This window comes from Lonchura striata, chromosome 17 (assembly GCF_046129695.1).
Source record: "Lonchura striata isolate bLonStr1 chromosome 17, bLonStr1.mat, whole genome shotgun sequence".
Taxonomy (NCBI): domain Eukaryota; kingdom Metazoa; phylum Chordata; class Aves; order Passeriformes; family Estrildidae; genus Lonchura; species Lonchura striata.
In genome coordinates, this window is record NC_134619.1 from 14,591,305 (window position 1) to 14,615,584 (window position 24,280).

General features: G+C 43.1%; 1 protein-coding gene across 10 annotated transcripts in view; it reads left to right on the forward strand.

Moving 5' to 3' along the window:
- NDRG3 (NDRG family member 3) overlaps positions 1–24,280 on the forward strand; it is a 61,860-nt gene that overhangs the window by 16,705 nt on the left and 20,875 nt on the right. For 8 of the 10 annotated variants that reach the window (XM_021536664.2, XM_021536668.2, XM_077787059.1 and 5 more), the window contains 2 exons: positions 12,160–12,264; positions 17,751–17,783. In XM_021536664.2, the coding sequence (XP_021392339.1) occupies positions 12,208–12,264; positions 17,751–17,783 (90 nt within the window). In that variant the 5' untranslated portion in view covers positions 12,160–12,207. The remainder of the gene's footprint in view (positions 1–12,159; positions 12,265–17,750; positions 17,784–24,280) is intronic. The other 2 variants (XM_021536667.2, XM_021536671.2) reach the window with 1 other exon arrangement.

A 24,280-nucleotide genomic window follows, 5' to 3' on the forward strand; every position in this document is an offset into this window, starting at 1 on the left:
ATCTCCAGTCTCTGGGGCAGTGTCAGGTTCTGCAGGAGCATACCTAGCCTCTGGTGTAGGTGTGAGGGTAGTTATCCAGGTTAATCTTCCCTTATCTCTGAGTGCTAAATATAACAGGCCTATCAGCAACACCACCCATTGTATGATATCATTAGCACTTAGAAAGGATCTTAACCCTTTGAGAACTGGTGGAGCAGACCCAAAAAGATGGTTAAAAGGTTGGGAGAAAGTTTCCCCAGGTGCTATTTCCTCGCAGTAGGTACCGTTATTAAAGTAACCCCAAAAACATACAGTTAACGTGTGATAGCTATGAATCCATGTACCTGCCTTCCAGAGGAAATTAAAGATCCATGAATTCCTCACCCAATTAACCCAGAAGCCAAACTTGATAACAGACACAGTAGCCTTAGTTGTAGGACCCATTTTTAGATAAGGGTCTGCAAATGGGAAAAGTATAGCTACGGTCACGTGCCACCCAAACCAAGGTAAACTAGACCACATGGTGATGCTTAAGATGTTTCTACACACAACAAAAAACCAAATTACTTAAGAACTGTTAATCCTTTTTCCCTTTCAATGCCCTCGAGCCCCACGTTGATGCACCAAAATCTTTCTTCGTTTGACAAGACAGGAGTCTGTGAAGGAGGGCAAAAGCCTCCTGTGCAATGGAGAAGGTAAACCCCCTCCCTCCGAATTACCAGGATCTTTAAATTAAAAGGCTCTCAGGCAAAGATGTGGGAATGGGAGTAACAATTCTTTACTAGGAGAAAACTAGACAACAATTTAAAAAGGCAAATGCAATCGGTACAAACAAAACCAGTGAGAAAGTCCAGAACCTGAGGAGTCGGGGTGCCAGTAGCAGTTCTGCTGGGACAATTGCTCCCCTTGCAATGGTTGATGAATTGCAGATGCAGTGGTGATCTTTAGAAGGGTATAGTTTTCTCTGAAGATCTGGTGGCAGTTGGGCCGGTCTTCCTCTGCACCGGGGCCGCCTCCGAGCTCCGCCGCCGCCGCCTCACCGCGCTCCAGCTGCTTCTCTGGGATTCCCGCCGAAGGAGCTGCTTCTCCGCGAAATCCCGCAAAGAGAGAGAGAGCTGCTTCTTTGGGAGTCCCGTAAAGAGAGAGAGAGCTGCTTCTCTGGAAAATCCTGCAAAGAGAGAGCTGCTCTGTCCCCCAAAAGGTACCCCTTTATACAATAAAAGACTGCTTGGCTTCCCCCTCTGGGTGGAGCATCTCACAATGGGATGGTGTTACGTTACCAGCCCTGCATTGAATCAGTCAATGGCCCATTAACAAACCATTACCTCTTCAGAGCAAACCATTCTTGGAAAAGATAACAAACCTGCCCAACCTTCAACAGATGGCAAGTAGAATACAAGCTTATCTTACAACCCAGGACACCTATGTCTCTATTGTATTTATGCAGGTGTTGCAAACTGCCCCCGTAATTTGTAAGGGAGGATGCTTACAGTGGCTGAAAGAAAATGTGGTCCATTGTTGCATCACAGAATCACAGACTGGTTTAGGTTAGAAGAGACCTCAAATATCTTATTTCAACCCCTGTGCCATGGGTAGGGATACCTTCCACTAGACCAGGTTGCTCAAAGCCCCATCCAACCTGGCCTTGAGCACTTCAAGGGGTGTTTCTACTCTCTGTGAAATAAGACATTATTACCTCATTTATCAAAAGGCTTCTATCCATTTCAGAAACTTATAACATGAATGTCCATGCTGATGTGTACTCAAGTATTCATTTATAGCCCTAGTGATTTGTATCCACAGAGCACTGTGAAGACTCTAGTGAGTTTGTGTTTGTATTTCCCTACCCTTTTGTATGTGATCATTAACTTAGACTGCAGGATTTGGAAGCAGTTCCAGAGGTCACTAAATGTCTGGTCCTCATTACATGACTTGGTTCTAAAGTTTATGAGCCTCTCTGATAGGCTCTTTCAGCTCACTAAGGTAGCAAAATGCTAGCCTGGCAAAAAGTCTGCATTACACCGGCTGACGTTGCAGTCAAGCATGCCAGACCCCAAGGCAGGGTTTGGGGCCTGGCTGCAAGGGAAGCAAAGGAGAGAGTTTAAGGGTCCGGGTTTTCTTTCAGAGGCTGTGAAATGAAACTCTTGTTCCTCTATATGTCCTGAAATAATACCCTGCAACAAGGCAACTCAAATCAGCAAAATTAGACTTCTGTCCTATGTTCTGTATACACTCTCTCTAAATGGATTAGATTTATCATAACCTTAAGCTAAGTCCAGGCCCCTGCATATCATCTCCATCAGTGTCCTGAGCGTGTAGGTACGTTATCTGCTCTCTGATGCAGCTGAAGAGCTAACACTGACCAGACACGTAGTTTCTAACAATCTAACCTCAAATCAAGATACTTAACAGATTTAGAAAAAAAGATGGCACATGAGGAGCCTTTTCATCAGTCCGTTCACTGATCCAAGTGAAAGGTAGCCCTGGAAAAAACACGAGAGAGAGGGTAAGGAGATCTGATTTGCCATGTTACGGCATAATCATCAGCCTGGTGCAAGGGAAGGAGAGGTAGGAAGTTCTATCTGGTGTAGGGAGGTGTCTTGGTTTGACAAGACAGGAGTCTGTGAAGGAGGGCAAAAGCCTCCTGTGCAATGGAGAAGGTAAACCCCCTCCCTCCGAATTACTAGGATTTTTAAATTAAAAGGCTCTCAGGCAAAGATATGGGAATGGGAGTAACAATTCTTTACTAGGAGAAAACTAGATAACAATTTAAAAAAGGCAAATGCAATCAGTACAAACAAAACTAGTGATAAAGTCCACAACCTGAGGATTCAGGGTGTTGGTAGCAGTCCGGTTGAAATGACAGCTGCTCCTCTTGCAGTGGTTGATGAATTGCAGCTGCAGTGGTGATCTTTAGAAGGGTATAGTTTTCTCTGAAGATCTGGTGGCAGTTGGGCAGGTCTTCCTCTGCGCCGGGGCTGCCTCCAAGCTCCGCCGCCGCCGCCTCACCGCGCTCCGGCCGTTTCTCTGGGAATCTCGCCGAAGGAGCTGCTTCTCTGGGAATCCCGCAAAGAGAGAGTGCTGCTTCTCTGGGAATCCCGCAAAGAGAGAGCTGCTCTGTCTCCCAAAAGGTACCCCTTTATACAATAAAAGAGTGCTTGGCTTCCCCCTCTGGGTGGAGCATCTCACAATGGGATGGTATTACCTTACCAGCCCTGCAGTGAGTCAGTCAATGGCCCATTAACAAACCATTACCTCTTCGGAGCAAACCATTGTTCTTGGAAAAGATAACAAACCTGCCCAACCTCCAACAGATGGCAAATAGAATACAAGCTTATCTTACAACCTAGGACAGGAGGGAAGACAGGAGCATCCCTTTTGGCAGAAATTCACAATTGTTTTAAATGAGTAATGCAATTACCTCCTGAACTGGTCCTGAATTGTCTGTCCTGTATCCATTACTGTTTTTAAGTGTGCTAAGTGAAGTGGCTTCTCCTGGCCAGCTGCCTCAGGAGGGACATGCAATTCATCCTGACATACACAGGGATGTTTTCTGCTTGGAAGCAAATTTACAGACTGGAAATTATGGAAGGGACAGCTATGTGGCAGTCTCAATGAGTCTGAAGTAATGGCACCGATACTTGACAAAAGGTTGTCCTTCAATGACAGAGGTTGGGCCAAAAAGGAAAGAGCTTGTTCTGAGAACTCAAGGAGCAGTACTACACACATAAGAGGAATATTTCGTTAATGAAGATGAAAGGACAAAAAGCATATAATAAAAATCTTATTTTAGCAATTTGTTTTTCATACAATATGGTCTTAAAATTTGTCTGTCCTGTGAATGCCCCTTTTGCAAGCAGCCTGCAGCTAGAGCAGATTAAGATAGTGAAACTGCATCCCAAGACTTAATGTCTGTCTTCTATGTATTTCGATATTTTTACTAATAATCAGTATTTAATATTAACAATATGTATTTGCTGTGATAAAATGTATGAATTCTCTCACATGGTGGATGACTTGGAATTGGAGCTGTTGAAGTGTTTGGTCAGCTTTTGCCTGGAAGTATACTACTTTCTGATGGCCAAAAATTTTTTTTTTTCAAGTTTGAGTGAAGAAGAAAAGCTGCAAAGACACTAGAAGTGGTTTATATGTATATACATGTACAGCACAGTGAAGGGCTCTTCTTTACCTGAATGAACTGAACCAGAAGCATTTTTGTCTTCTTAGCTGCTGAGGAGCAGAACTATTTTTTCTTCCTGATCTTCTTCCTGTCTGATGATTTTTAAGTTTGGTTTATCCAGACTACACATATATTTGTGTGTGTGTATTACACTGTTCATGCAAAAAGATAATCTTCACCAGTGAATACGTTACTATGTTGGATTTAGGTTGTACAGTTTATGTATTTGAGTGAACACAAAGTTTAAAAAAAAGTTACTCTGCAAATTTTTTCTTAGGCATTTGATTTCAATATTTTTCTTCTATCCCAATAGCACCCCACACAAATGAAATAAAAAAATCAATCAAAATTGCATTAGAAAATATGAAAACTGAGGTCTAACTAGTTCTTTGTTTAGCTATACAGTAACTTAAACACTGGTTCCTCACAGACAGCAAAAGGCTCAGTTTGGTGGAATAGTTTGGGTTGAAAGGGCCCTTTAAGTCCTTCCACTAGACCAAGTTGTTTCAAGCCCCATCTAACCTGGCCTTGAGTCACTGCGATTAAATGTTTAGTGAAAATGCAACTTTTTCAATAAGATAAATAAAATGCAAAATCAGTATTTCAGTAAGTTGAAAAGTGGTATTTAATGATAAAAATCATTGTTCAAATCTCATTTAAACAGATTTCCAGTCCACTTTGCTCTGGAACGCTTTACTTTGCTCAATGCAATATGTATTCACATTTGATTAATTTTTTTTCATTTAAAGTGTGAAAACAGTGGGTTAGTAGGAAGCATGGCTGAAATGATGCAGAAACAAGCTTGAAAATAATACTGTGGAGGAAATTGAAGGATCTGGTGGAAAGCAGTCAGATTTCATCATAAGCTGCTTAAAAGCATGTTCCTGCTGAAGACAGCATTTTCCCCACTTGGGTGGATGTGTGCTGGGGAGCAATTGAGGTCAGTTACACATAGTGAGTACTGAAGGGTGGGGACACAGGACAAGGGAGGAGATGGCAGGAGGAGAAGGTGCTGTGGATGCCTTGATGGTGACAGTGCTGATCAAATCCAAAAAGCAAATCAAAACTGATTTGGATAAACATCTAGCCAAAACCCTCAAGAGCCCTCGCCTGTGCCAGGGTTGGATCTTCTGAACTACAGGGCTAGTGGAAGTAGTTACCAGTAGCTGTGAAAGCATCTTGGAACAGATCCATGTGAACATGTCCTTCACCCTGAAACTGGCAATAAGGGGTCTGTGGTTTAGTCTGAGCTGTGTGAGCTCTGACACTGGGTAACACCAGTATTGTTTTAGTGTGATGCCATTGGGCAGGAAAGGACATAGAACATCATGTGAGTAACATGACTTGTTACAGCTACAGCTGGTCTGAAGTTGAACAGATAAATTTGGCAAGAATAGAAACCCAGTTTGGCCAGCCTAGTTTGTTATAGAAGTAAACAAGTCCCCGGGTGAGGCAGTGCTAGGTTGGATTGGAACTCAAACTGGGGGCCCCAGCCACTCCCATTCAGTCCTGAATGCAGGCATATCACTGGCCAGTAAGCTGGGCAGTGTTGAGATCTTGACTAATCAGGTGTCAGCTGTGGGGATTTTTGGGCCCCCTGTAAAAGGGAGCATCCATCAACAAATCTGGGCTGTTGTTGTGTGACCTTTGGTGTGCTAAGTTGTGTGCCTGTCTCCAAAACTGTGACCCATACGTAATAGTGACTGGTAGTAACAGTCACAGCTTATTTCATTTGCCTTGGGGAGAAGGGAAATGCTGCAAAACTGTTTGGAAGGGATGCTATAATCAGAAGAGACTCTGTTTCAAAGACAATAATTTGCACAATTTTCATCACAGAAGTTTCTCATTCCAGTTTAGATCCTGGGTATCACCGCTCTAAAACTTCTTGGACTGTCCTGTATAGGGGCGCTCAGCATAGTTCAGTGTTTTCATGGGCACTGGTCCAGGTATATGTAAAACACTTCAAAGACACAGCATTCTTGCTTAATTAGCCCTATAGTCAATGCCTGTTAATTCAGGCAATCGGCAGGAGCTGTGTCCTGCTTGCTGAGCTCAGTTACGCCTATGGCAGTATGACATTGCTTTTAATTAAAATTGGATTAATCCAGAATTAATGGAAAGCTGGGCATAGACCTTTTCCTTACAAAACCTTTGTTAAATGTAGGTCTTGTTTAAACACTTCAGAAACTATATGCACCAGCTGTCAGTTCTGTCCTATGTGTAGCTCAGGTTCCAGGGATGTAAAATAATGGCTTAGGAAGCTGCTATTGCTTTGCTCAAGTGCAGTGATTCCTTAAAGAGTTAGGAATAAAACAAAACACTTTTGAGACAATATTAGTATAGGAGGTAATATACAGGCTGGTTTTTATTGGGGACCTCCAGGGGCAGATATGGAAAACTGCCAACCTCCACACAGGGTGAATACGGTTTTGTAAGTTTATCAAATTAGCATAATTGACAAGAATCTCCAATTAGAAGCACAGGTAGTTCCTCCCTGGTTCTACCCTTTTCTGATTTCTTCCCCTTCTTAGATAAGAACTAAACTTTGTTTATGAAAATGTATCTCGAAAACCTTGTTTCAGCCTTGGCTCCTAGAGAATCTAATCTTGGGCCCCCAGGGCTTGGAGCTTCTGGAATGTGTTTTGTCTTTCTGCCTATCAGGGTAGGGAAGAGTACCAGAGTTAGCTAGGAGCTATATAACTATGCAGCGATAATCTACAGAGCTACACATATATATGAAGGGAATATAAAAGCAAAAATCGTTTTGGCAACAGTGAAACCTGGGACTGCACTGGTGAAGCAGAACACAGTTTCTTTCTGTAGGCACACATTTTATCTTGGAGGTGGAGCACCATGTGGCACAGTTCCAAAAATACATGAGCTGGAATGCAAAGTGAGCAACCTTGGAAGATATTTAGAAACTGAATTTGGGCCCTTTGTCTGTTTCTCTGGAAGTTTATCATGTCAGCAGGCATTTTAGTATAGAAAACAGAGTAGCCTGTGCAGGTTTTGGGAAGCACACTACTGTCTAGAGGCTTGCACAGGGTAGAGGAGCAACAGAACAGGAATGCACAAGGGTTTCAAGGCCCATAAATGAAAATTAGCTGAGATCTATATGCCAAGACTGTGGTCTGCCTGGCCAGGCTGAGGAGCCCTGTCAGGTAGCTGTTTTTCACGTCTGTGGGAGAGCAACACAGGAGGCACAGGAAGTGGGAATCCCCTGATAAAGAAAAGGAGGAGTTGCAGTGGAGAGCTACACAGCAAAATGGTTCAAGAAATAAATGCAGTAAGCCTGCAGACCATGGGTGGTGTACCTTGGTTCTGGCATGGGTTGTAAGTTGTGGGATTGTTCCAATCTTCCTTTGCATACCTGGGAGCAACACTTCTGCTTTCCATCTTATAAGATGTAGCTGGCTTGTCAGGGAGTGGTTCTCTGGAACCTTACCCAGACTGTTATGGCTGTGAGTCCCTAGAGAGGAGCTTCTTCAGCTTGCCCCTGTTGTCTGCCAAATGAGGGAGTATATGTGTAGGTACATTTAATGCCATGTTTTGCAGCATAGCTTGACAACTGATGGGTGTAATTTTGCCTCAGTGTGGTTAATATATGAAGTAAGAGTGTAAGTGGCTATGGAGGTGACACATTATAAGCTATAGTCAAATTGAGGTGAAAATCCAAGAATTTTTATACTCTGAATGCAAAGTTTTGTTGCACTGAGTTCCTAGATAGTGTGGAGAGATTGTACCTCCATAAGAAAACATTTGAACTCAAGATGCAGCTCTTGCAGTTCCTAACCCTGCAGGAAGCAGCTGTGCCAGAGCTTCAATGACCAGAAAGCAGAGCCTTGGAACCTGCAGATAGTGCCGCTCACACTTGGGAGGTCCAGGCCTGTAGTGCTCATGCTCTTGACTACTGAGCTGAATTCCAGTTTCTTTCTTTGTATATTGAAATGGTGTAAATTGAGATCAGCCTTGTCTTAGAGTAAACATGCAAACACATATTTAAGATCTTATTTATAGGTTTCTTTCTGGGGCTCACCTGCCTTGTTTTTTTTTTAGCCTTCTGTCTTCTACCCTGATTCTAGTCTCTGTGCTTAATAATTCACCACATCTTTCCTGGATTTGTCTAAGTGGTTTTCAAAGAATATAGAATCTACTTCAGCCTTTAGGAAACCTTTGGAGAGGGATAGACAGTTTCAGCTGGGGGGATTTGAGTGTGTTTATAGTAATATATAAATAGAAGCAAGAGGAATACTTGCAAAGCAAGTGGTACTGGGCCATTTATGGAAAAAAAAAAAAGTGTGATTTATACATGGATTGTTTCAGGTGAACCTTTTGCTTTGCCTGTGGCCTGTCTTCTACAAAAGGCTTTTCAGTGTTATGGATATTTATGCTGCTTTGTTGTGGTATTTTAAACTTGCTTTCAGCTTATGAAATGACATGTTTGTCTCTTTAAATAATAGGAGGAATGGAGGGAGAGAATTGGCTCCTAGAGCTTTTTCAAGTAGTCTTTAGGAAAATGGTTGGAAGAGAGGATAGCCCAGCTAACCAACACCTCTCCCTTTCCTATGCCTCTGCACTTGGAGATGGGAGATGTGTTCTACAAAGGTCTCTCTACTACAAAGCATCCTTTTTTGAGAGTTTTTGAGGCCTTTTTTGCTCAAATGTGCCCATTTGCTATGTTTCAAACCAAAACACACATTACTGTTGGCATAGCAAGGTGTTTAGGTGAAATTATGGCAAATAGTCATATAGAGCTAGTAGATTTCATGCTGTAGTGACAAATTACCCAGATTTAATCTAGGGCAATCACACTGAGCTTGCCACGATTTTGGGAAGAGAAAAGTATGTACATCTGCCAATAGAATACCTTCTGACCAGAATAAAATGATGTGCTGAGGCTGTGCCAGCCATTTTCTGGAGAGCTCACTAGTGAGTGGATTGGGAAGAGCTGGTTCAGCAAGCTAAAAAAGCTGCTTGCATGGAGTAATGGTGACCCCCTGTACCTTTTCCTTCAAAAAGCCTTCAAAAAACTTTACAAGCTAGGTGATTAGATATAGAATCAAAATGTTTAGAAAAAAAATCCACCATCTGAGGCTGTGCAGGTTTAATCTTTCTGTGTGATTTTGCTCTCAGTTGAGCAGTTGTCAGTGGCTTCCTGGCTCACCTAAGTGTTTGGGTCCCACTGGATGCACCCTTCATAGTTCTTACTTCTGGGTGAGAATGTGCTATGAGCTGAGGAGCTTCCCAGGCTGACTGTGCTGCAGACTCTCTGGAAAGCAAGTCTTTTACTCTTCTGTGAACTTCCCTACAGAGATTTTCACAGCTATTTGAACCCAGCTGGTGTTAAGGAAGGTTGTCTCTTCTGTCTCAAGGAAGTTTCATATAAATCTCAGTACCTAAATCAGCAGCCCTTTTTTGTTGCTGTCCAGCCTGCTTTAAGGAAGGGGCAGCACATTGCACATTATGGCTAACAGCCGCTGCCCTAGAGAACCTCCTTCCCTTGAGACAGCATTTGGAGCAATAATGGACTAGGAAGGTAAACATCAGATTAATTTCAGAGTTGTTTCAATATTGTTTATTGTGTGCGCTGTAGTTGTATCTAGAGACCACGTATTAAATCAAAGTTGATGAGATTAATGCATTTGATAATCCTTGCTTTGAACCCCTACTAGGTTTTTTTTTTTTTTCATGTAATAAATGATTAACAATGTGTGTCAGTCCGTCTCTAGAGTTTGCGCACTTCATGGATGTGCTTGTATTGACAGCAAACAGTGTACCTGGGCAGATTTGTGTAGGATGCATCTTGGGCCTCTCTGGAACTTTGTATAGCTCAGGGGAAACTAGAAGAGATATCTGCAAGGCTGTAGCAAAAGTTTCTTTGAGCAATCTAATGCAGAGCAATTGGTGCTCTGAGGTGTTCTTTGGTCAGCCACAGTTCAGTAGAGAGGGGTTATTATATTGGTGTCCTCCTTCTCTGTAGACTCTGGTTTAGGCAAAAGTGCAAGGTGTGAACCCAAGGCTCAGGAAAACTCCCACATGTAAACAAACTCACAGAGAATGGTGGCTGGTGTGTACCAGTTTTTTCATTCCTTTGGGTAGAGTGGACAAATTCTTTGTCTCTTGGGTGACCCCAAGAATAAGCATGACCTCCTTGCCTGCCACCAGTAGGTGTCTTTTCAAAGGAGCATAAGAGAAGGAATATGCTCTCCAGCTAATAAGGTGAAGGTGGTCATTCTAGCACTGTGTCACCTGTCTGCACCTTATCTTCAGATAAGCTTTGTGATGCTTGTTTGCAATTCCTTTTGTGTCTGTAGCCTCATGTGATGCTGTTCTGGAGAGAACCTGGTAGATGTTGAGCTCTTGATCAGTCCCAGTGTATATGGAAGTTGTTAGAAATATTTTTTTTAAATTCCATAATATCTTAGCAGTATGACAGTAAAGAGCTTTCCTCTGGGGCTTACAGTGCAGTACATAACGGCTCTTACTCCTCTTTTGAATAAAAATTCATTGTGGAGTAAGGGGGTTGTTGCCTGTAGATTAACTGATTTCTTGGAACTCTCACAACTGGTATGTTTTACAGCAAAAAAAGGTCTGAAAAAGAAAAATAATTGAGTTTCCCAAAGCAAAGGAGCGAAAGGAGACAGATGTTCCTATGGCTGATTTTCAGATGTCCCTATGGCTGATTTTCAGAAGGAAAGGCATTTTGTTTTTTGGGTTTTTTTTTCATGACAGACTGGCTTCATCCCCCACCCAGTGTTAGTTCTGGCACAAAGGGTGCAGCTTTGCACAGCATCTGGGGTGAAGGGGATCCCTCCTCCACAGCTCATGTTTGTGTTGAATTAAGGTGGGTGGCAAACACAATTGTTATTTTTCCACTCTTTTTCTTCTGTGGTTAGTAGCCTGTAATATCTTAGTCAAAGAATTTGATTTGTGACAGTATTCAAAGGTACTTTCCTGGCACATTCAGCTGATGCCCAGGAAGTCCACCACATGCTTACTTCTGTTCCATCAAATGAAGTTGATGGCTTCATTTATTTCAGCTGCAGTAATAGGTACAATTTTCCTGAACAACCAGGTAGTCTGCACCATCAGGTATGATCATCTCTTCCCAGAGCCATTTTTATGTTGCTTGCAGGTGCTTGCACTAGAAATTCTTCTGTCTGGAAACACAGCTAGAGTGTCTAGAGTAAAAATTAAATGCCGTGTAAACTCATCCATATTATTCTTCCATCTTCATTGCTGTATTTATAGTCAAAGATTTCTCCTCTGGTTCTGTGGTAGCAGCAATTTCCCACAGACATATGGCAGCTTCTTATACTGTTGATTACAATTTTTTCTTTCCTTTGCTGACTCTGCACTATCTGATAGAATGATGGTTTGGGCTGCCAAGCTAACAGTGTTGTCTGCACATGTTCCACTGGAACAGCACTATCTAGGGCAATTTTTGTATCTCACCTTGTACAGCAAGGGCTGCCCTGAGTTGTGTACTCTCTTATGTTCTGCCAGCAAAGGACCGTGGATCTCCACACCTCTGTCTCCTGTGTGTGGATGTGGTTTTGACTGTATGTCTCAGGAATACAGCACAGCCTTGCCTTTGGTAGCAGGATGCTGGGGTTTGGGTACGTAGGGCATGGCAGGGGAAGTCAGTATTGCCACATATTAAATAGTTTTTCATTCTGCTGATCAAGTAATTTCCAGTTTATTTCCAGACAAGCTATGGCTGAAATACCAGCAATGCATGGAAGTAGAAGCAGTTTCTCACTTGAAAGACCTGAGCTTTCAGGGGCAGCTTTCAGTGGGCAGGGCAAGGAGTAACCAGACTAGCACAGTGATAGCAGCACAGGTTTGCCTTCTGCATTTACAGGTTCTTTGTGTTGCATCAACAAGCAGCTTCTTGCAGGCTTAATTTGAAGCACAGACGAGTCTAATGAAAAATCTTTCAGCATTCTTTGATTAGCTTATCTTGTAATGCTGTTTCTAACAATATGCCTTTGTTTCAGAATCCCTATTTGCTGCTTTGAGGATTAATCAGCTCTACTTCCAGCACAATGGATGAACTGCAGGATGTTCAGCTGACAGAGATCAAGCCACTCCTGAATGACAAGGTAATGCTGGCTGCTGCTATGTCCTCACAGGTGTACTCGGGATTACTTTGTCTCTGGCAAGGAGCCCTAGCTGCCAGAATCTGTCCACAGATTGAAGTACCTTAAGTACTGAAACCCAATAAATTCATCCCCACTCTGGTAATCTACCACTACCCACTCTTCCAAAGTCTCTGGGAAAGACAGACCACCACAACTCAGGTAATTTTGGAGTCCTGGCCAAACAGTACGTTGTGTCTGTACTGAGGTTTTGCAAAGGCTGGACAGCAATTGGAATGGTGATCCCATTCCTGACCTAGTGTAGCTGTAGAACCCCTAATAAATTTCTCCTTGTTAGAGAAATGCTGTATTGTATCCTGGTTTTAATTTGGTTTTGGGTTGTTGTTGTTTGGTTTGGTTTTTACTTTTTTTTTGTTGAAAATATTCTGTCTTAAATGATCCTTTAGTGTTTTGACCCCTAAAACAGCCCTGTCTCCTTGTATTTAGTAATGGAGAGTAATTTCCTTTCAATGTCTGCAGAGGCCAGTTAGCGCAGCCCAGATTTATGCAATACTGAGACTTTGGAAAATCATTGTATTGCAGTAGCTGTTTGTCTTTCCCTCTGTCTTCTATGGGCTGGGGAAGAGCCATCTGGGCTCAGTGGATTCTGCCACAAACTGTTGTCGAGAGTGCCTAAGTTCATTACAGGCAAGATCTAGCATCTTGCATCTGCAAACTGTGATTATGAGCAATGTGGTTTGGTCACTTTCCATAGCTCGCAGCCAAGTCCAGTGGTGTGGGTATGAGTTCCTAAGGCTTTGCTCTTTGATGGCTGATGATCAGGACCTGGCTTGTGCTGCCAAGGGCTGTCTGTGGTGCTTTGTCCACTCACTGTGTGCTTGCAGAAGACTGCATTGTCCTCCACAAAATGGGCGAAATCTCTGGAATTCTGCTATGTTTTAACCTGTACAGATTAGTTTTTGCTCATTTCTTTGGTGTTCTAGCATACCTGTTTTTAGTATCTGTGAAATCTAAAAACTCAACTGAAATCTGCAGTCCAGCTGCCTGATCTGACAGACTAGTGCTGACTACTGGGCTTCCATTTTTAAAAAAAATGTTTCCTGGAAGGGTGAGTCTGGAAAGTACAAAATCAGTGTAGATCAGCAAATAAAAATATGGAATACAGGCTTTGAGGGCAGTTTGTAATTTCAAAACAAGAGATAAACACTTACAGAAGACAAGCTTCCTAAATGCAGTGGCCCAGATCTTGCTTATGATTCTCCTAGGATTTTCTGTGTTTGAACTGGGTAGATTTCCCTTGCTTCAGTCAGCTGACCTAAGTAAGAGACATTGAGATGTGCCAAATCAAAGTGGTTTGCACTTTATAAGTTTCCAGTCTTTCTGTCAAGTATTGCCTGGTCAGCCCCATCCAGTTCTTGCTGTGGTGTCCATTGTGGTTCAAATGCAGAGTGCTCACCCAAACAGAACACCAAGTGGTGTTAACCAGGGTGCAGAAGGGCACACAGAGAATGATTACTTCTTTGCTTGACTCAGTGTTGAAGTTACAAGAAATATATAGTATCTCAGTAGGGAGAAATATGAAGGGTAGCTCCAGAATCATCTTCACTACTACACGGGAGGAGAAGTATGCTGTGGCTCTCCTTGTCACACTTTTACCAAAATGAGGGCCTCAGGGAGCAGCCACTTCCAAGGTCTGGCCCTTATTAAGGCTTTCAAGCTTGAGATAATACATGTGTACTTTTTAGACAGTTTAAGGAGCATGAGGGTATGGTGCAATAACCTACCATTTTGTGCGACATAACAGAGTCCAAAATCTATTGAGGTGGCAGTTCACTAAGGTTTTTACTGACAACCCACTTTAGATATAGGAGTTTGAGCCAGCATGGTTTAATGGCCAGAAATAGTGCAGTAACACTTAAAGTGCTAATGAGTTGAGTGCTCATGAACTCCTCAGACACAAAGGCTACTGTACACAGAGAAGGAGCTCTGGTGTCTCAGACTCTTAAACCAGTAGAATTACCAGTGGAAGTGGAAATGGGTTGTATCTTGTTCACTTGTCTGAGCTATAGGTAATGCCACTGTGGACCACTGAGTCTTGGCTTTGTTCTGCCTCAAATCAGCAAAAAGTTACAAGCTTGACTTTTGAAGAATATTTTAATGTTTTGTTTGTGTGTAACTTAAGCCTAATATCAAGTGCAGTAAAGTAAAATACATTATGTTTGTTCACCTTGTTGAGGCTTACTAAAATGCAGTGACTTTTTACTGGGGAAGCAAAGGAACTTCAAATGTTCCCATTTAGTTGAAAGAGAGAGGAAAAGAGAGTATTGTCTGATCAGAAAAACTACCCAATGACACTTTATTATTCTGGCACCTTTGCTTCCTCTTAATTCAGCCTCAGTGAAAAGTTACTAAATTGTCAGAGCCAGATTCAGGAAATTAAATGGGCAGCCCTTAGGCTGGGTTGAGTCAGCTGAGCCAGCTCTGTGCTTTGAGGTGCAGCTATGGCATGTTCAGAGGCTTGAAAAACTTGCCTAAAAGTTTCTCAAATTAAGACAAGGAATAAATGTTTAAAGTCAGATTTTCAGCGTGTTAAATCAAGTATGTGAGAGTCAGGGCATGTCAGCATGTCAGCTTCTTTTGCCTCATAGTATGCCTTGACAACAAGCAGCCCAATTCAGAGCCTCATTCCTTGCTTTGTGTCATTTCATCCCTACTCACTTGGGGAATGTCAGACTTTTCTAAGTACAAATTCAGATCACCTTATTTTTTGCTTAGCATGCACCATTCAAATCCAGTGCCATATACAGAAGTTTCTCGTTTCTCCATAAAGAAATGACTGACTGAATTGACCTACTTCGTGAGCTGATGCTGGTGTCAGAAAACTCAGTTAATTTCAGGGTCTCAAACTGAAATAAGGAGGAGACTGCTTTTTATTTTCTTTTCCCCAATACTCAGGATTTAGTGGGTTTTGCTATGTCCTGCTCAAAACGTGGCCACAGTTCCATACTTAACACACAGGAGGAAAGAGGGGAATGGATTCTTAGAACAGATTTGCGGATATCTCAAATGTCTCAAAGTGCAGAGTATAGGTAGCAACCCTTATTCTTATTAACAAGGCAAGGCTCTGCAGCAAGGAAAACAGCTATGTGTTTACACATGGAGAGGAATGAGGGTGTTCAGTCAGAAGAAATGTTTGGAGTGTTTCTGTTGTCCATATGTGATCCTTGTTTTCTCCTATTAATTTTAGTACTAAGCTGCTATGTTGATTTGGCACAGCCTGGTTTTTGGTAGCAAGGGATTGCCACAGGAGTAACTTCTGTGAGAAGCTGCTAGAAGCTTCCACCATGTCTGACCGAGCCAATCTCTGATGGCTCTGAAGATGGACATGCTGCTGGCTCAATTAGAGAGGTTGGTAATGCCTCTGTGATGACATGTTTAAAAAGAAAAATTAAACAGCATGCATGCAGTTTTTTCCAGAGGTGATGAGGCGCCACAGGTCCTGCCATCCCAGCGCAGTGCATGGCAAGCCTTTACTACTTGCCCACCCTAGCCAGCTGTGCCACAGCGAGAAGGGCAGGGGCAGTGGCAGCAGCTTCTTCTTCCCAGTGCCCTGCATGAAGAGAGGTACTAAATAGCACCAGTGCTGTGGTGGCTGTCACTGCCCACTTGGTGGTGGTGGGGCCACATGGCCGGCAGCAGAAATACGGTGAGAAACTCTCCGGCACAGAACCTAGACGAGATCAACCTCTCAGAGCTGTGGGATCCTGTAGGAATCTTTGAATTAGCAGAACTCGTTATCAAAAGTACCTATGAGCAGCAGTTTTTCTTCTAGTCAGAGAAGAGGAGGAGGTGAGAACATGTGAGGGAGGACAACAGGGCGACACCAAAGTCAGTGGAAAAGGAGGGGGAAGAGGTGCTCCAAATGTTAAAGCTGAGATTCCTCTGCAGGCCATGGTGAGCACCAGGGTGAAGCAGCTATGCCCCTGCAGCCCATGAGGTGCATGGGGGATGCAGAGATCCGCTTGCAGCCTATGGGAGAAGTGCTCATGCCAGAACGGGTGGATGCCAAAGAAAGCTGTGATCTAGTGGGAGATCCAAATGGAGAGAGAGCCCCTGCCTCCAGAGACAGAGAGAGGGCCTTTGCTTCCAGACTAGAGCAGTCCATCCTTGGAGGACTGCACCCCGTGGACAAGTGATCCACACTGAAATAGTATTGGGAAGACAGTTTGCCTGTGGGAGTGATTCATGTCGCAGCAGTTTTGGGCAGACTGCTGCTTGTGAGATTAGAGCTATGCTGGAGAAGTTCATGGAGAACTGTCTCCCATGGGAGGGGCCCCATGGCATAGCAGAGAAAAGATTCCTCTCCCTGAGCAAACAGAAGATCTCAAGTGATGAACTGACCAAAACCCCTGTGCCCTGTCTCCTTGCACTGTCAGTGGGAAGGAGGAAGGGGCTGGGGGAAAAACAAGATGTTTTAAAGGCTTAGTATACTTCTCATTATCCTCCTCTGACTCTGTTAATAATAAATTTACTTTACACCTTTAAATTTGAACCTGTTTTGCCCTTAGAGTGTTTTCTCCCATTCCTCATGTGTTGAGACTCATGAGCCCTTTGTTAATTTTTTGTCTTTCTCCTCTGCCCAGATGAGAGCAAGAAAGGGTAAATGAATGGCTTTCATGGGTGCCTGGCATTTGGTCAGTATCAAATCACAACAGGTGCTAAGCCTAAAACACATCCCAAAGCTGGGATGCCATCTCAAGTGATTTGCTCAGCCTTCTGCTGACAGCTGTCAGTGATGTAACCTACTGTGTAGTTAGAGACAGTATTTCAAACATGTGGGCACATGGACAGGTTCCTGCAGATCTTCCAACCTGCAGGATGCCAAGTGGATGCTGTACTGACTGTGTTCACCTGCATGCATAGGGTCACCCTCGGGGAGGAGTCAGTGGTAAGCTACTGCACACAGTTCCCATACACTCAGGTTTCAGGAGCTTGCAAGTCCCTGTGTCTGTCATGGAACAATCCCATACCCACAGAGGTGGCTGCACAGAAGCTGACTGCATGGCTTGTTTTCCTGCACTCAGTATGTGAGATCCCAGGATTAGTCTTTTAGGAGTTTTGCGTCCAAATTGTTAATGGATGCCAGGCATAGACAAAACCCAGACCCATATGCAGTCCAGCTGTGGCCAGTGTCCTTCTTATGTGCATCTGTCCCTGCATGAACACTCTCAGCTGTGTGCACCAACAGTCATTTCCCTTGGCCAGTGCCTTCTTACAGCTCTATAACCTTGTATAGGAATGGGCAGATCTTGCATGGAGTTTGCTTGTACAGGTCTTGCATTTCACTGCTTACCAGACTGCAGCCAGTCTCAACTGTGCTATAATAGAGTTCTCTATGGGAAACTCATGCTATTATTGAGAGTGTTCTGGAGCATTGTGCTTATCTCCTTTTTTCTTTTTTTTTCTTTTTTCCTGTTTTTCATTAACAGAATGCTCGCAACTTCCAGGACTTCAACTGTCAGGTAAGACCATGTACAGGAGACAAGGATCAGTTGGTAACTCCCCATAGCTCAGCGGTAATGTTGAGAACGATAAAAAAAAAGTATCTGTATTTTAATTTTAGTTCTTGTTAAGATTTATTCAATAAGAACTGGAATATATCCAGTGACCGAAATTGCCCTTCACCCTTACATGCCAAACAGCATGAAGGTTCTGAGTTCTGAGGTGCAGACTTCTCTGCCAAGGCTGCACAACATCTTGCAGGATGGCTGGTCTCCTGAACAGCAGTTTCTTGGAAAAATGCAGTATGCTGAAGAACTGCCACTCTTTCATGTCCTGTCTGGTTCACTGGCTGGGAAAGGAGGAGCTTGCATGCTCTACCTGCTTGTCTTGAGATGGAAGTGAGAGAGCTGCCCCAGATACAGCACACTGTTTTGCTGGGTCTGTTCTGACACAGCCATGGTTGTTTACCAGGAGTTTATTGATGGTACAAAGATGAGCCAAATGGCTCTAGTTGGCATAGGAATAATCCTTTTGTGGAAGTTTTTACTCCATCAGCATGTAAGACAGAGGACATGATCTGTGATAGGCAGAGCAGAGCATTGAGATTCTGTAGGGCATTTTGTGGAGCACGGGGTCATTTCCCATACCAGATTATCCTGGTGCCTTCTCACTGAGCATATGGGTATGCAGCTAGTGGCTGTTTCTCTCTAGCAGTTGGAGGCTGCTGTGTCTGTTGTCCTCTGCTCAGCACATGGCAGGTCATACAGCACTGCTGGAGAACACTAGGGGCTGGCAACATTGTGATAAATTTACTAGAAGTCTGTTGATGTAGGTGATTCCAGAAAACCATTTGCAAGCCTATGCACAGCAGGAACATAGTAAATACAGTCCTATGAAGGTAGTCCATATTTTTTCCTTCTCTGGAAAGCAGCAGTAATGTTAAGTAATATTTTTTCTTTTGAAATAAAGTTAGATAATTGGTTTAAAACACCTTCCTGTACTGTCATGTCTCCGTCTATCTATATCTTCTTTTACCTTTAGAGGTAGAGTTTGCTCCCATGTCACATGGTTAATGGGTAAAAATAAGTGCAGAGCTTTGAATAAGTGTAGACAGCAGAGGCACTTCCTACTGTAGTCTGTGTGCCAGGATTGGGAAGAATATGAATATTGTGTATTGGCCTCCACTGCCCATTCTCTACTGACCCCCCAAAGCTCTGGGCGTGCCCACGCCTTGCTTGGCTGTGGGTGGCATGGCTCGAGGGAGCCGGAGCAGAGTGGCAAGGTAGGAAAGAGGCCCTGTCGCAAGCTCTGTGTAGCTGCTGCCTTTTCGCTCTACACTTGCCCTCAACAAGCAAAGCCTCTTTGCACTTTTCTTTAAACAGCCCTGGATCTGAAGCTGGGCAAGCCCTGCAGAAATCTGGCGCTGCAGCCACCAACCTGTGCACTCGGCATGTCCCAGAGCTGTGGTTGTCCTCTCCAGGGCTGAACTTTGGGAAAAGCTGAGTGGTCTGCAGCCAGGGAGTGGTACTCTGAGGAATACTAGGCCAGGAAGGACAGGCTTGTTGCTTCTGTGCTTTACTGTAGACCACCAGTGAGCTGGTGGCCCTGGCAACAGTTGGGCAGGAGGCAAGACGTTCTTTCCAGGAAACCATATAATTAATGTAGAATACCTTTTTTTTTTTTTTTAGCAATATGTTAACATAGTGTCTCTTATGACTGTAAATATTGTCCCAGCCTCATCTTCCTCCAGCATCCTTCCCCGCAAGGTGTAGTTTCAGGGCACACCTGGCTTGACATTCCCTCACATCATACCTGGAAAGTACTTCAAGGGCTGGTTTAAGTCTCTGAAATCTGCCAGAGAGGATGAGTAGTGTGTTGGATCCTTGGATTTTCTGTCTCACTTGCTAGTACCAGGAACTCTGCTTATACTTGGGAAACTGAGCTTGTGTTCTGTGAAAATTACTACTGCTTTTTAATTTAGCAAAGCAGATCCAGCTGCCATATCCAGGCCTCTGTGAAACTCATGTGATTTTACCAGTCAGGGGAATTTGAAGTGAAAAAGGTTACCAGGATGTAACCTTCCTTTCAGAAGAAGGAACATTCTCTTGTGTAGAGAACAATTTAAAAGCACTTAGGCTGGGGCAGTTTTAATTTGTCCTGTGTCTCACAGGCAGGAAGAGTCTTGGGGAGGATCTCAGTTTGACAAGAATAGGCACAAACTGGCCACAGACTGATGAAGGCTGATAACTGGAAGATGGCTTCCAGTTACAGTGCAGTGAAGTTCTCAGTCAGCTTCCAATAGCATCAATATCTGGAAGGCCCCTGGTGGGTTTTAAGGTAAAGCTTAAAGAACTTGTGAGATAGATTATATTATCTTATACAATGTAGTGTTTGCAATATGAGACCACAGCATCAGTGATGCGAGACCTGCATTTCAGACCTTTTTTATTTTTCTAATAGCTAAAAAAAAGCTGTTTTAAATGGATTTAAAGCTGTAGCTTTCACTGGGGCTGACCACATGCTGAGCTGTGCTTGCAGGGCTGCAGGCAGTGCAGTGAAGGAAGGGGGTGGTGAGAGAAAGGTGAGCCTCTGTCACCGTTGTTGATAGTTGGCAGTGCAGATCCAGTTTGAGCTCCCCAGTAAAAGACACTGACATATTGGAACAAGTCCTGTTTTATTTGTCTGTATTATTCTGTGCCATGAGGTAATTTGCTGTAAGTCTCTGCTAGAATTTCACAGAGTATGCTGAGTTGGAAGAATCATGAAGTCCAACTCCTAAGTGAATGGCCAGTATTGAACCCACCATTCTCTGGTGTTATCACCAGAGATGACCATACTGTTAGCACCATGCTCTAACCACCTGAACTAACCTCAGGGTCCCAGCTCCTTCTAGGACTGACTGATGTCCCTGCCCTAGCTTCTCCTTGGATACAGCCAGGGTAACAGCCACCTTCAGTGTTAGTTCTGTGGTGCTTTTAGACCTCCTCTGTCTGAAATCTGGAATTTCAAAATATTCTCTGCAGCTGGGCCATGCTTATGAATGGGAAAAGTGTTTAGTTTAATCTCATCTCAGGATATTGTCATTAGCACTGCCACTGACTCTAGGAAGTGTGTAGGGCCAGTCCCACAGGCTCCTCACACAGTTTTCTGTATATTTAACATGTGTTACTTTTCAATGGAAGATTTATATTTAAGGGTTGTAAGGTCTTTCCTTTGGTGAAAAGGGGTAATGCCACTGTGAATTTCTATTAATTTCCCTGTATATTTGATTTTATTTTTGAGTAACTTTCCAGGATCAGATCTGAGCAAAGTCAACAGAACAAGTTTCTGCTCCTTCCTACTTCTGAAGTTTGTTACTCTGGGGTGAATGTGTGTGAGGAAGCTTTTAGCTTTTCTGGTACAGCTGACTTCCAGATACAGCTGTCCTGGTTTTCTTAAACTGTTAATGTGCAAGCATCCAAAGCTATCCCTGATACATAACAGATTGCATGGGTGTCAGTTAAACAACTCCACATAATCTGGTAACTCCAGTGGAGATGAAGTGGAGAGCTAGCATGGGGTCTTAGTAGTCTTTATCAGTATGAATTTAGGTTATTCTCTGAAATAAAAAGTATTAACCTAAATCTGAGATCTGCATTTTACTTGAAAGTGGTATGAACCCTAATGAAGTCTAGGCTTGGCTTTTCCTGATGTCCATGGGCAGATGGTCAAATAAACAGTCTGGAATGGATGGATGGTATAGTGGTCTGTTAATAAATCTGCATTGTTAATAGAGCTGTGCCTGTGCTTTTATTATTATCTGCAGACCCTCTGCTGTTTTCAGAAGTAGATGTTCTGTCCCAGCCTACATTTCCCTCTTCTTTTCCAGATTATTTGCTTGAAATAGAAATCAAGGAATATGCTGATATATTTGTAAAACTATCCTGTGTTATGTTTCAGTCCAAAATAAGCTGGCATTTTATCTGATGAGTTGATTTGGTCATTTGAGCTGCCGCTGCTGCTTCCCACCAACAGGAAGTCAGAGAAGTGTTTGGCTTTTCAGCACACACCCTACAGATGGGGGCTTGGAGTGTGTCGGAATCTGTGGTATTGGTGATTCCGAGATTGTAGAAAGTGTCTGTCTTTCTGCTCCGTTGCCAAAGAAGAAGTCATAATTGGTCTGTGCTGGTTCCAAGGTTGTTTATTCTGTTTATCTCTCACATGTTCTGCTGCCCTGCCCAGCTCTGTCCTGCAGGGCAGCGTGTGGGGCTCTGCCCTCAGTGGGATGTGACAAACATTAAATACCAGAAACTCCCTGGGCTGGATTTACAATAACGTGCCAATATCTGTCACCTACGTTGGACAGTGTGTCCCCAGCCTAAACCAACAGAAAAATGCCAACACCACAGTGAGACATGGAGGGCATGAAGAAGGAGAAAAAGGACAAGGCACACCCAGTTTCCTCCATCTTGTCCCCTTTGGACCCCTCATCTAGAATCCTAAAATTTTACTTCTGCACCCGTGCCACACTTAATTATTACTTATATCAAACACTCAGAGCTGGTAATTCACCCTGTAAGATTGAAAACTCTTTTCCATGGACAGAGATCACAGCCAGTGTCTCTGGGGGCTCTGTAAGGGGGGTTCCTGACCCCTGCCAGGGTGCCAGGCCTTCCAGGGCAGCCAGAGGGAAGCCCTGGATTCCCACAGGAGTGTGGAGGTGGTCTGGGATTTGGCTGAGTATTTGCAGAAAGCTCTTGAGGAGGAGGTGGGAATAAATAAGTCCAGGACATGCAGGGTTCATCTGAAACAGCAAGGACAAGGTATGCATAAACCCTTGGAGGAAAGAAATTGCCTGGTATAAAAATATGCTGTCTTACTGGCATTATTGGAAAATGTGGAGTTACTCAGTTGGTTATGCCCAGAGTAAAAGACAGCACAATGTGTGCAGAGTTAATGTCAGACCTTGATAAGGAATTTTTTGCCACTTTTACTAAAAGTGTCACTTTTCAATAAGCCCATGTTTGTACTGATTCAATTTTGGAGAAGTTATTTTGAAAATATGTAAATTGAAAAGTAGTTTGAAGCTTTTTTAATCTGAATTTTTAAAAGTTTTAAAATCCTTGCCTAGTCTCTGCTTTATTTTTACTTGCTCTGCTGTCAAAAATATGTGCTGCTGAGAGGTTAGTGACATATTCCATTGTGTGCATTTCCTGATGTTGCAGAGGTTGAATTGAAACTGCCCTCATTTTTTGAAACTGTGTTCATTTTTCATTTAAGACAGTTTGTGAGTGCTACCCAGTGACATTGAATACAACATGTGTTAAAGCGTCTTCTGTTTACTAAGTGGAAATAAAATAGAATGTTAGCACTTTTGAGGAAGGGTTTGCTTTCTGTGTGTGAATGATGGGAGCTGTCCTCACCCCTACTGAAACATTTTGTCTGGGATATTGAGGACTGTTGTTCCTCTGATTTGTAGAAAGAGTTCTTTTGATTAAAGTTCTAGAGTGAAATTAATTAGAACATATAAGATGTTTTGATCTAGAAAGCAAGTCTATTCAATACGTGCTAGAGTAATGCTGCTCCTAATCTTATTAAACCTAGCATCACCACTAAAGTACTGATTTTGACTTCTGACTTCACAGCAAAACCACTGTGAAGATAACAATTACTAAAATAGAATTTTATTTTGGCTTCCTTTTTTTTGCATCATTTATGTTTCTTGGAAGCTTTTCCTGTGATTCCTCCCATCTGGTTTTCTATCTAAAAGCTCACTTTTTTTGTAAAACTGCCATGTTGAATTCTGAGAAGTTTTAACTAGCTGGACTTGGACTGAAACATGACTCTTATTTCTAAATGTATGTGCACAGTCCTTCCCTGGGGTTTACGTAAACATTAGTTTTGCTTTCTGTATTCTCTGACAACAGTGTGCCAAAGGGGTGATTATGCATTTGTAATACTTGAAGTTCCTGTACTTTTTATGTTCTTGTGAGTTTTGAGAATAAAGCAAATAAATTTGCTTTAGGTTGAGCCATTTTCATCCATTATGCAGCATCCATTAATGCTATCTCACAGCAATTAATGAGTAACTGTACTACCAGGTTTAATTCAATGCAGTTCTAGTTTCCAGGGATGTGGAAAGTTTGTAAACACAAAACATAGTCCTGCATTCTCTTCTTCGAGAGATTTGAAGGTGTTCACTGTCTTGAGCAAGGTATTGACATGCAGATTGGAATATCATATTAGTAGGAGGACTGTCCTTGGCTAGAAACATGGCCCTTGGCTTACCTTCCAGGTTCCTTGAGAAGTTAAGGTGGTGTGGGGTCTAGCAGTCACACAAACTATTTCAGGCTCACCTGTGTATTAGCACATTCATATTTCTGTTGGTTTCAGGCTTCAGGTTTATAAAGGCTGTGTGTGTGTCTGCAGGTGGTGGCACCCTTAGTCCACTGCCCAGGGGATGGGAGAGAGCCAGAGGTTCTCTGTTCTGTTTGCAGCCCATGGGGAAGGCTGCAGTCTCACACTCTGCTGTCTCAAA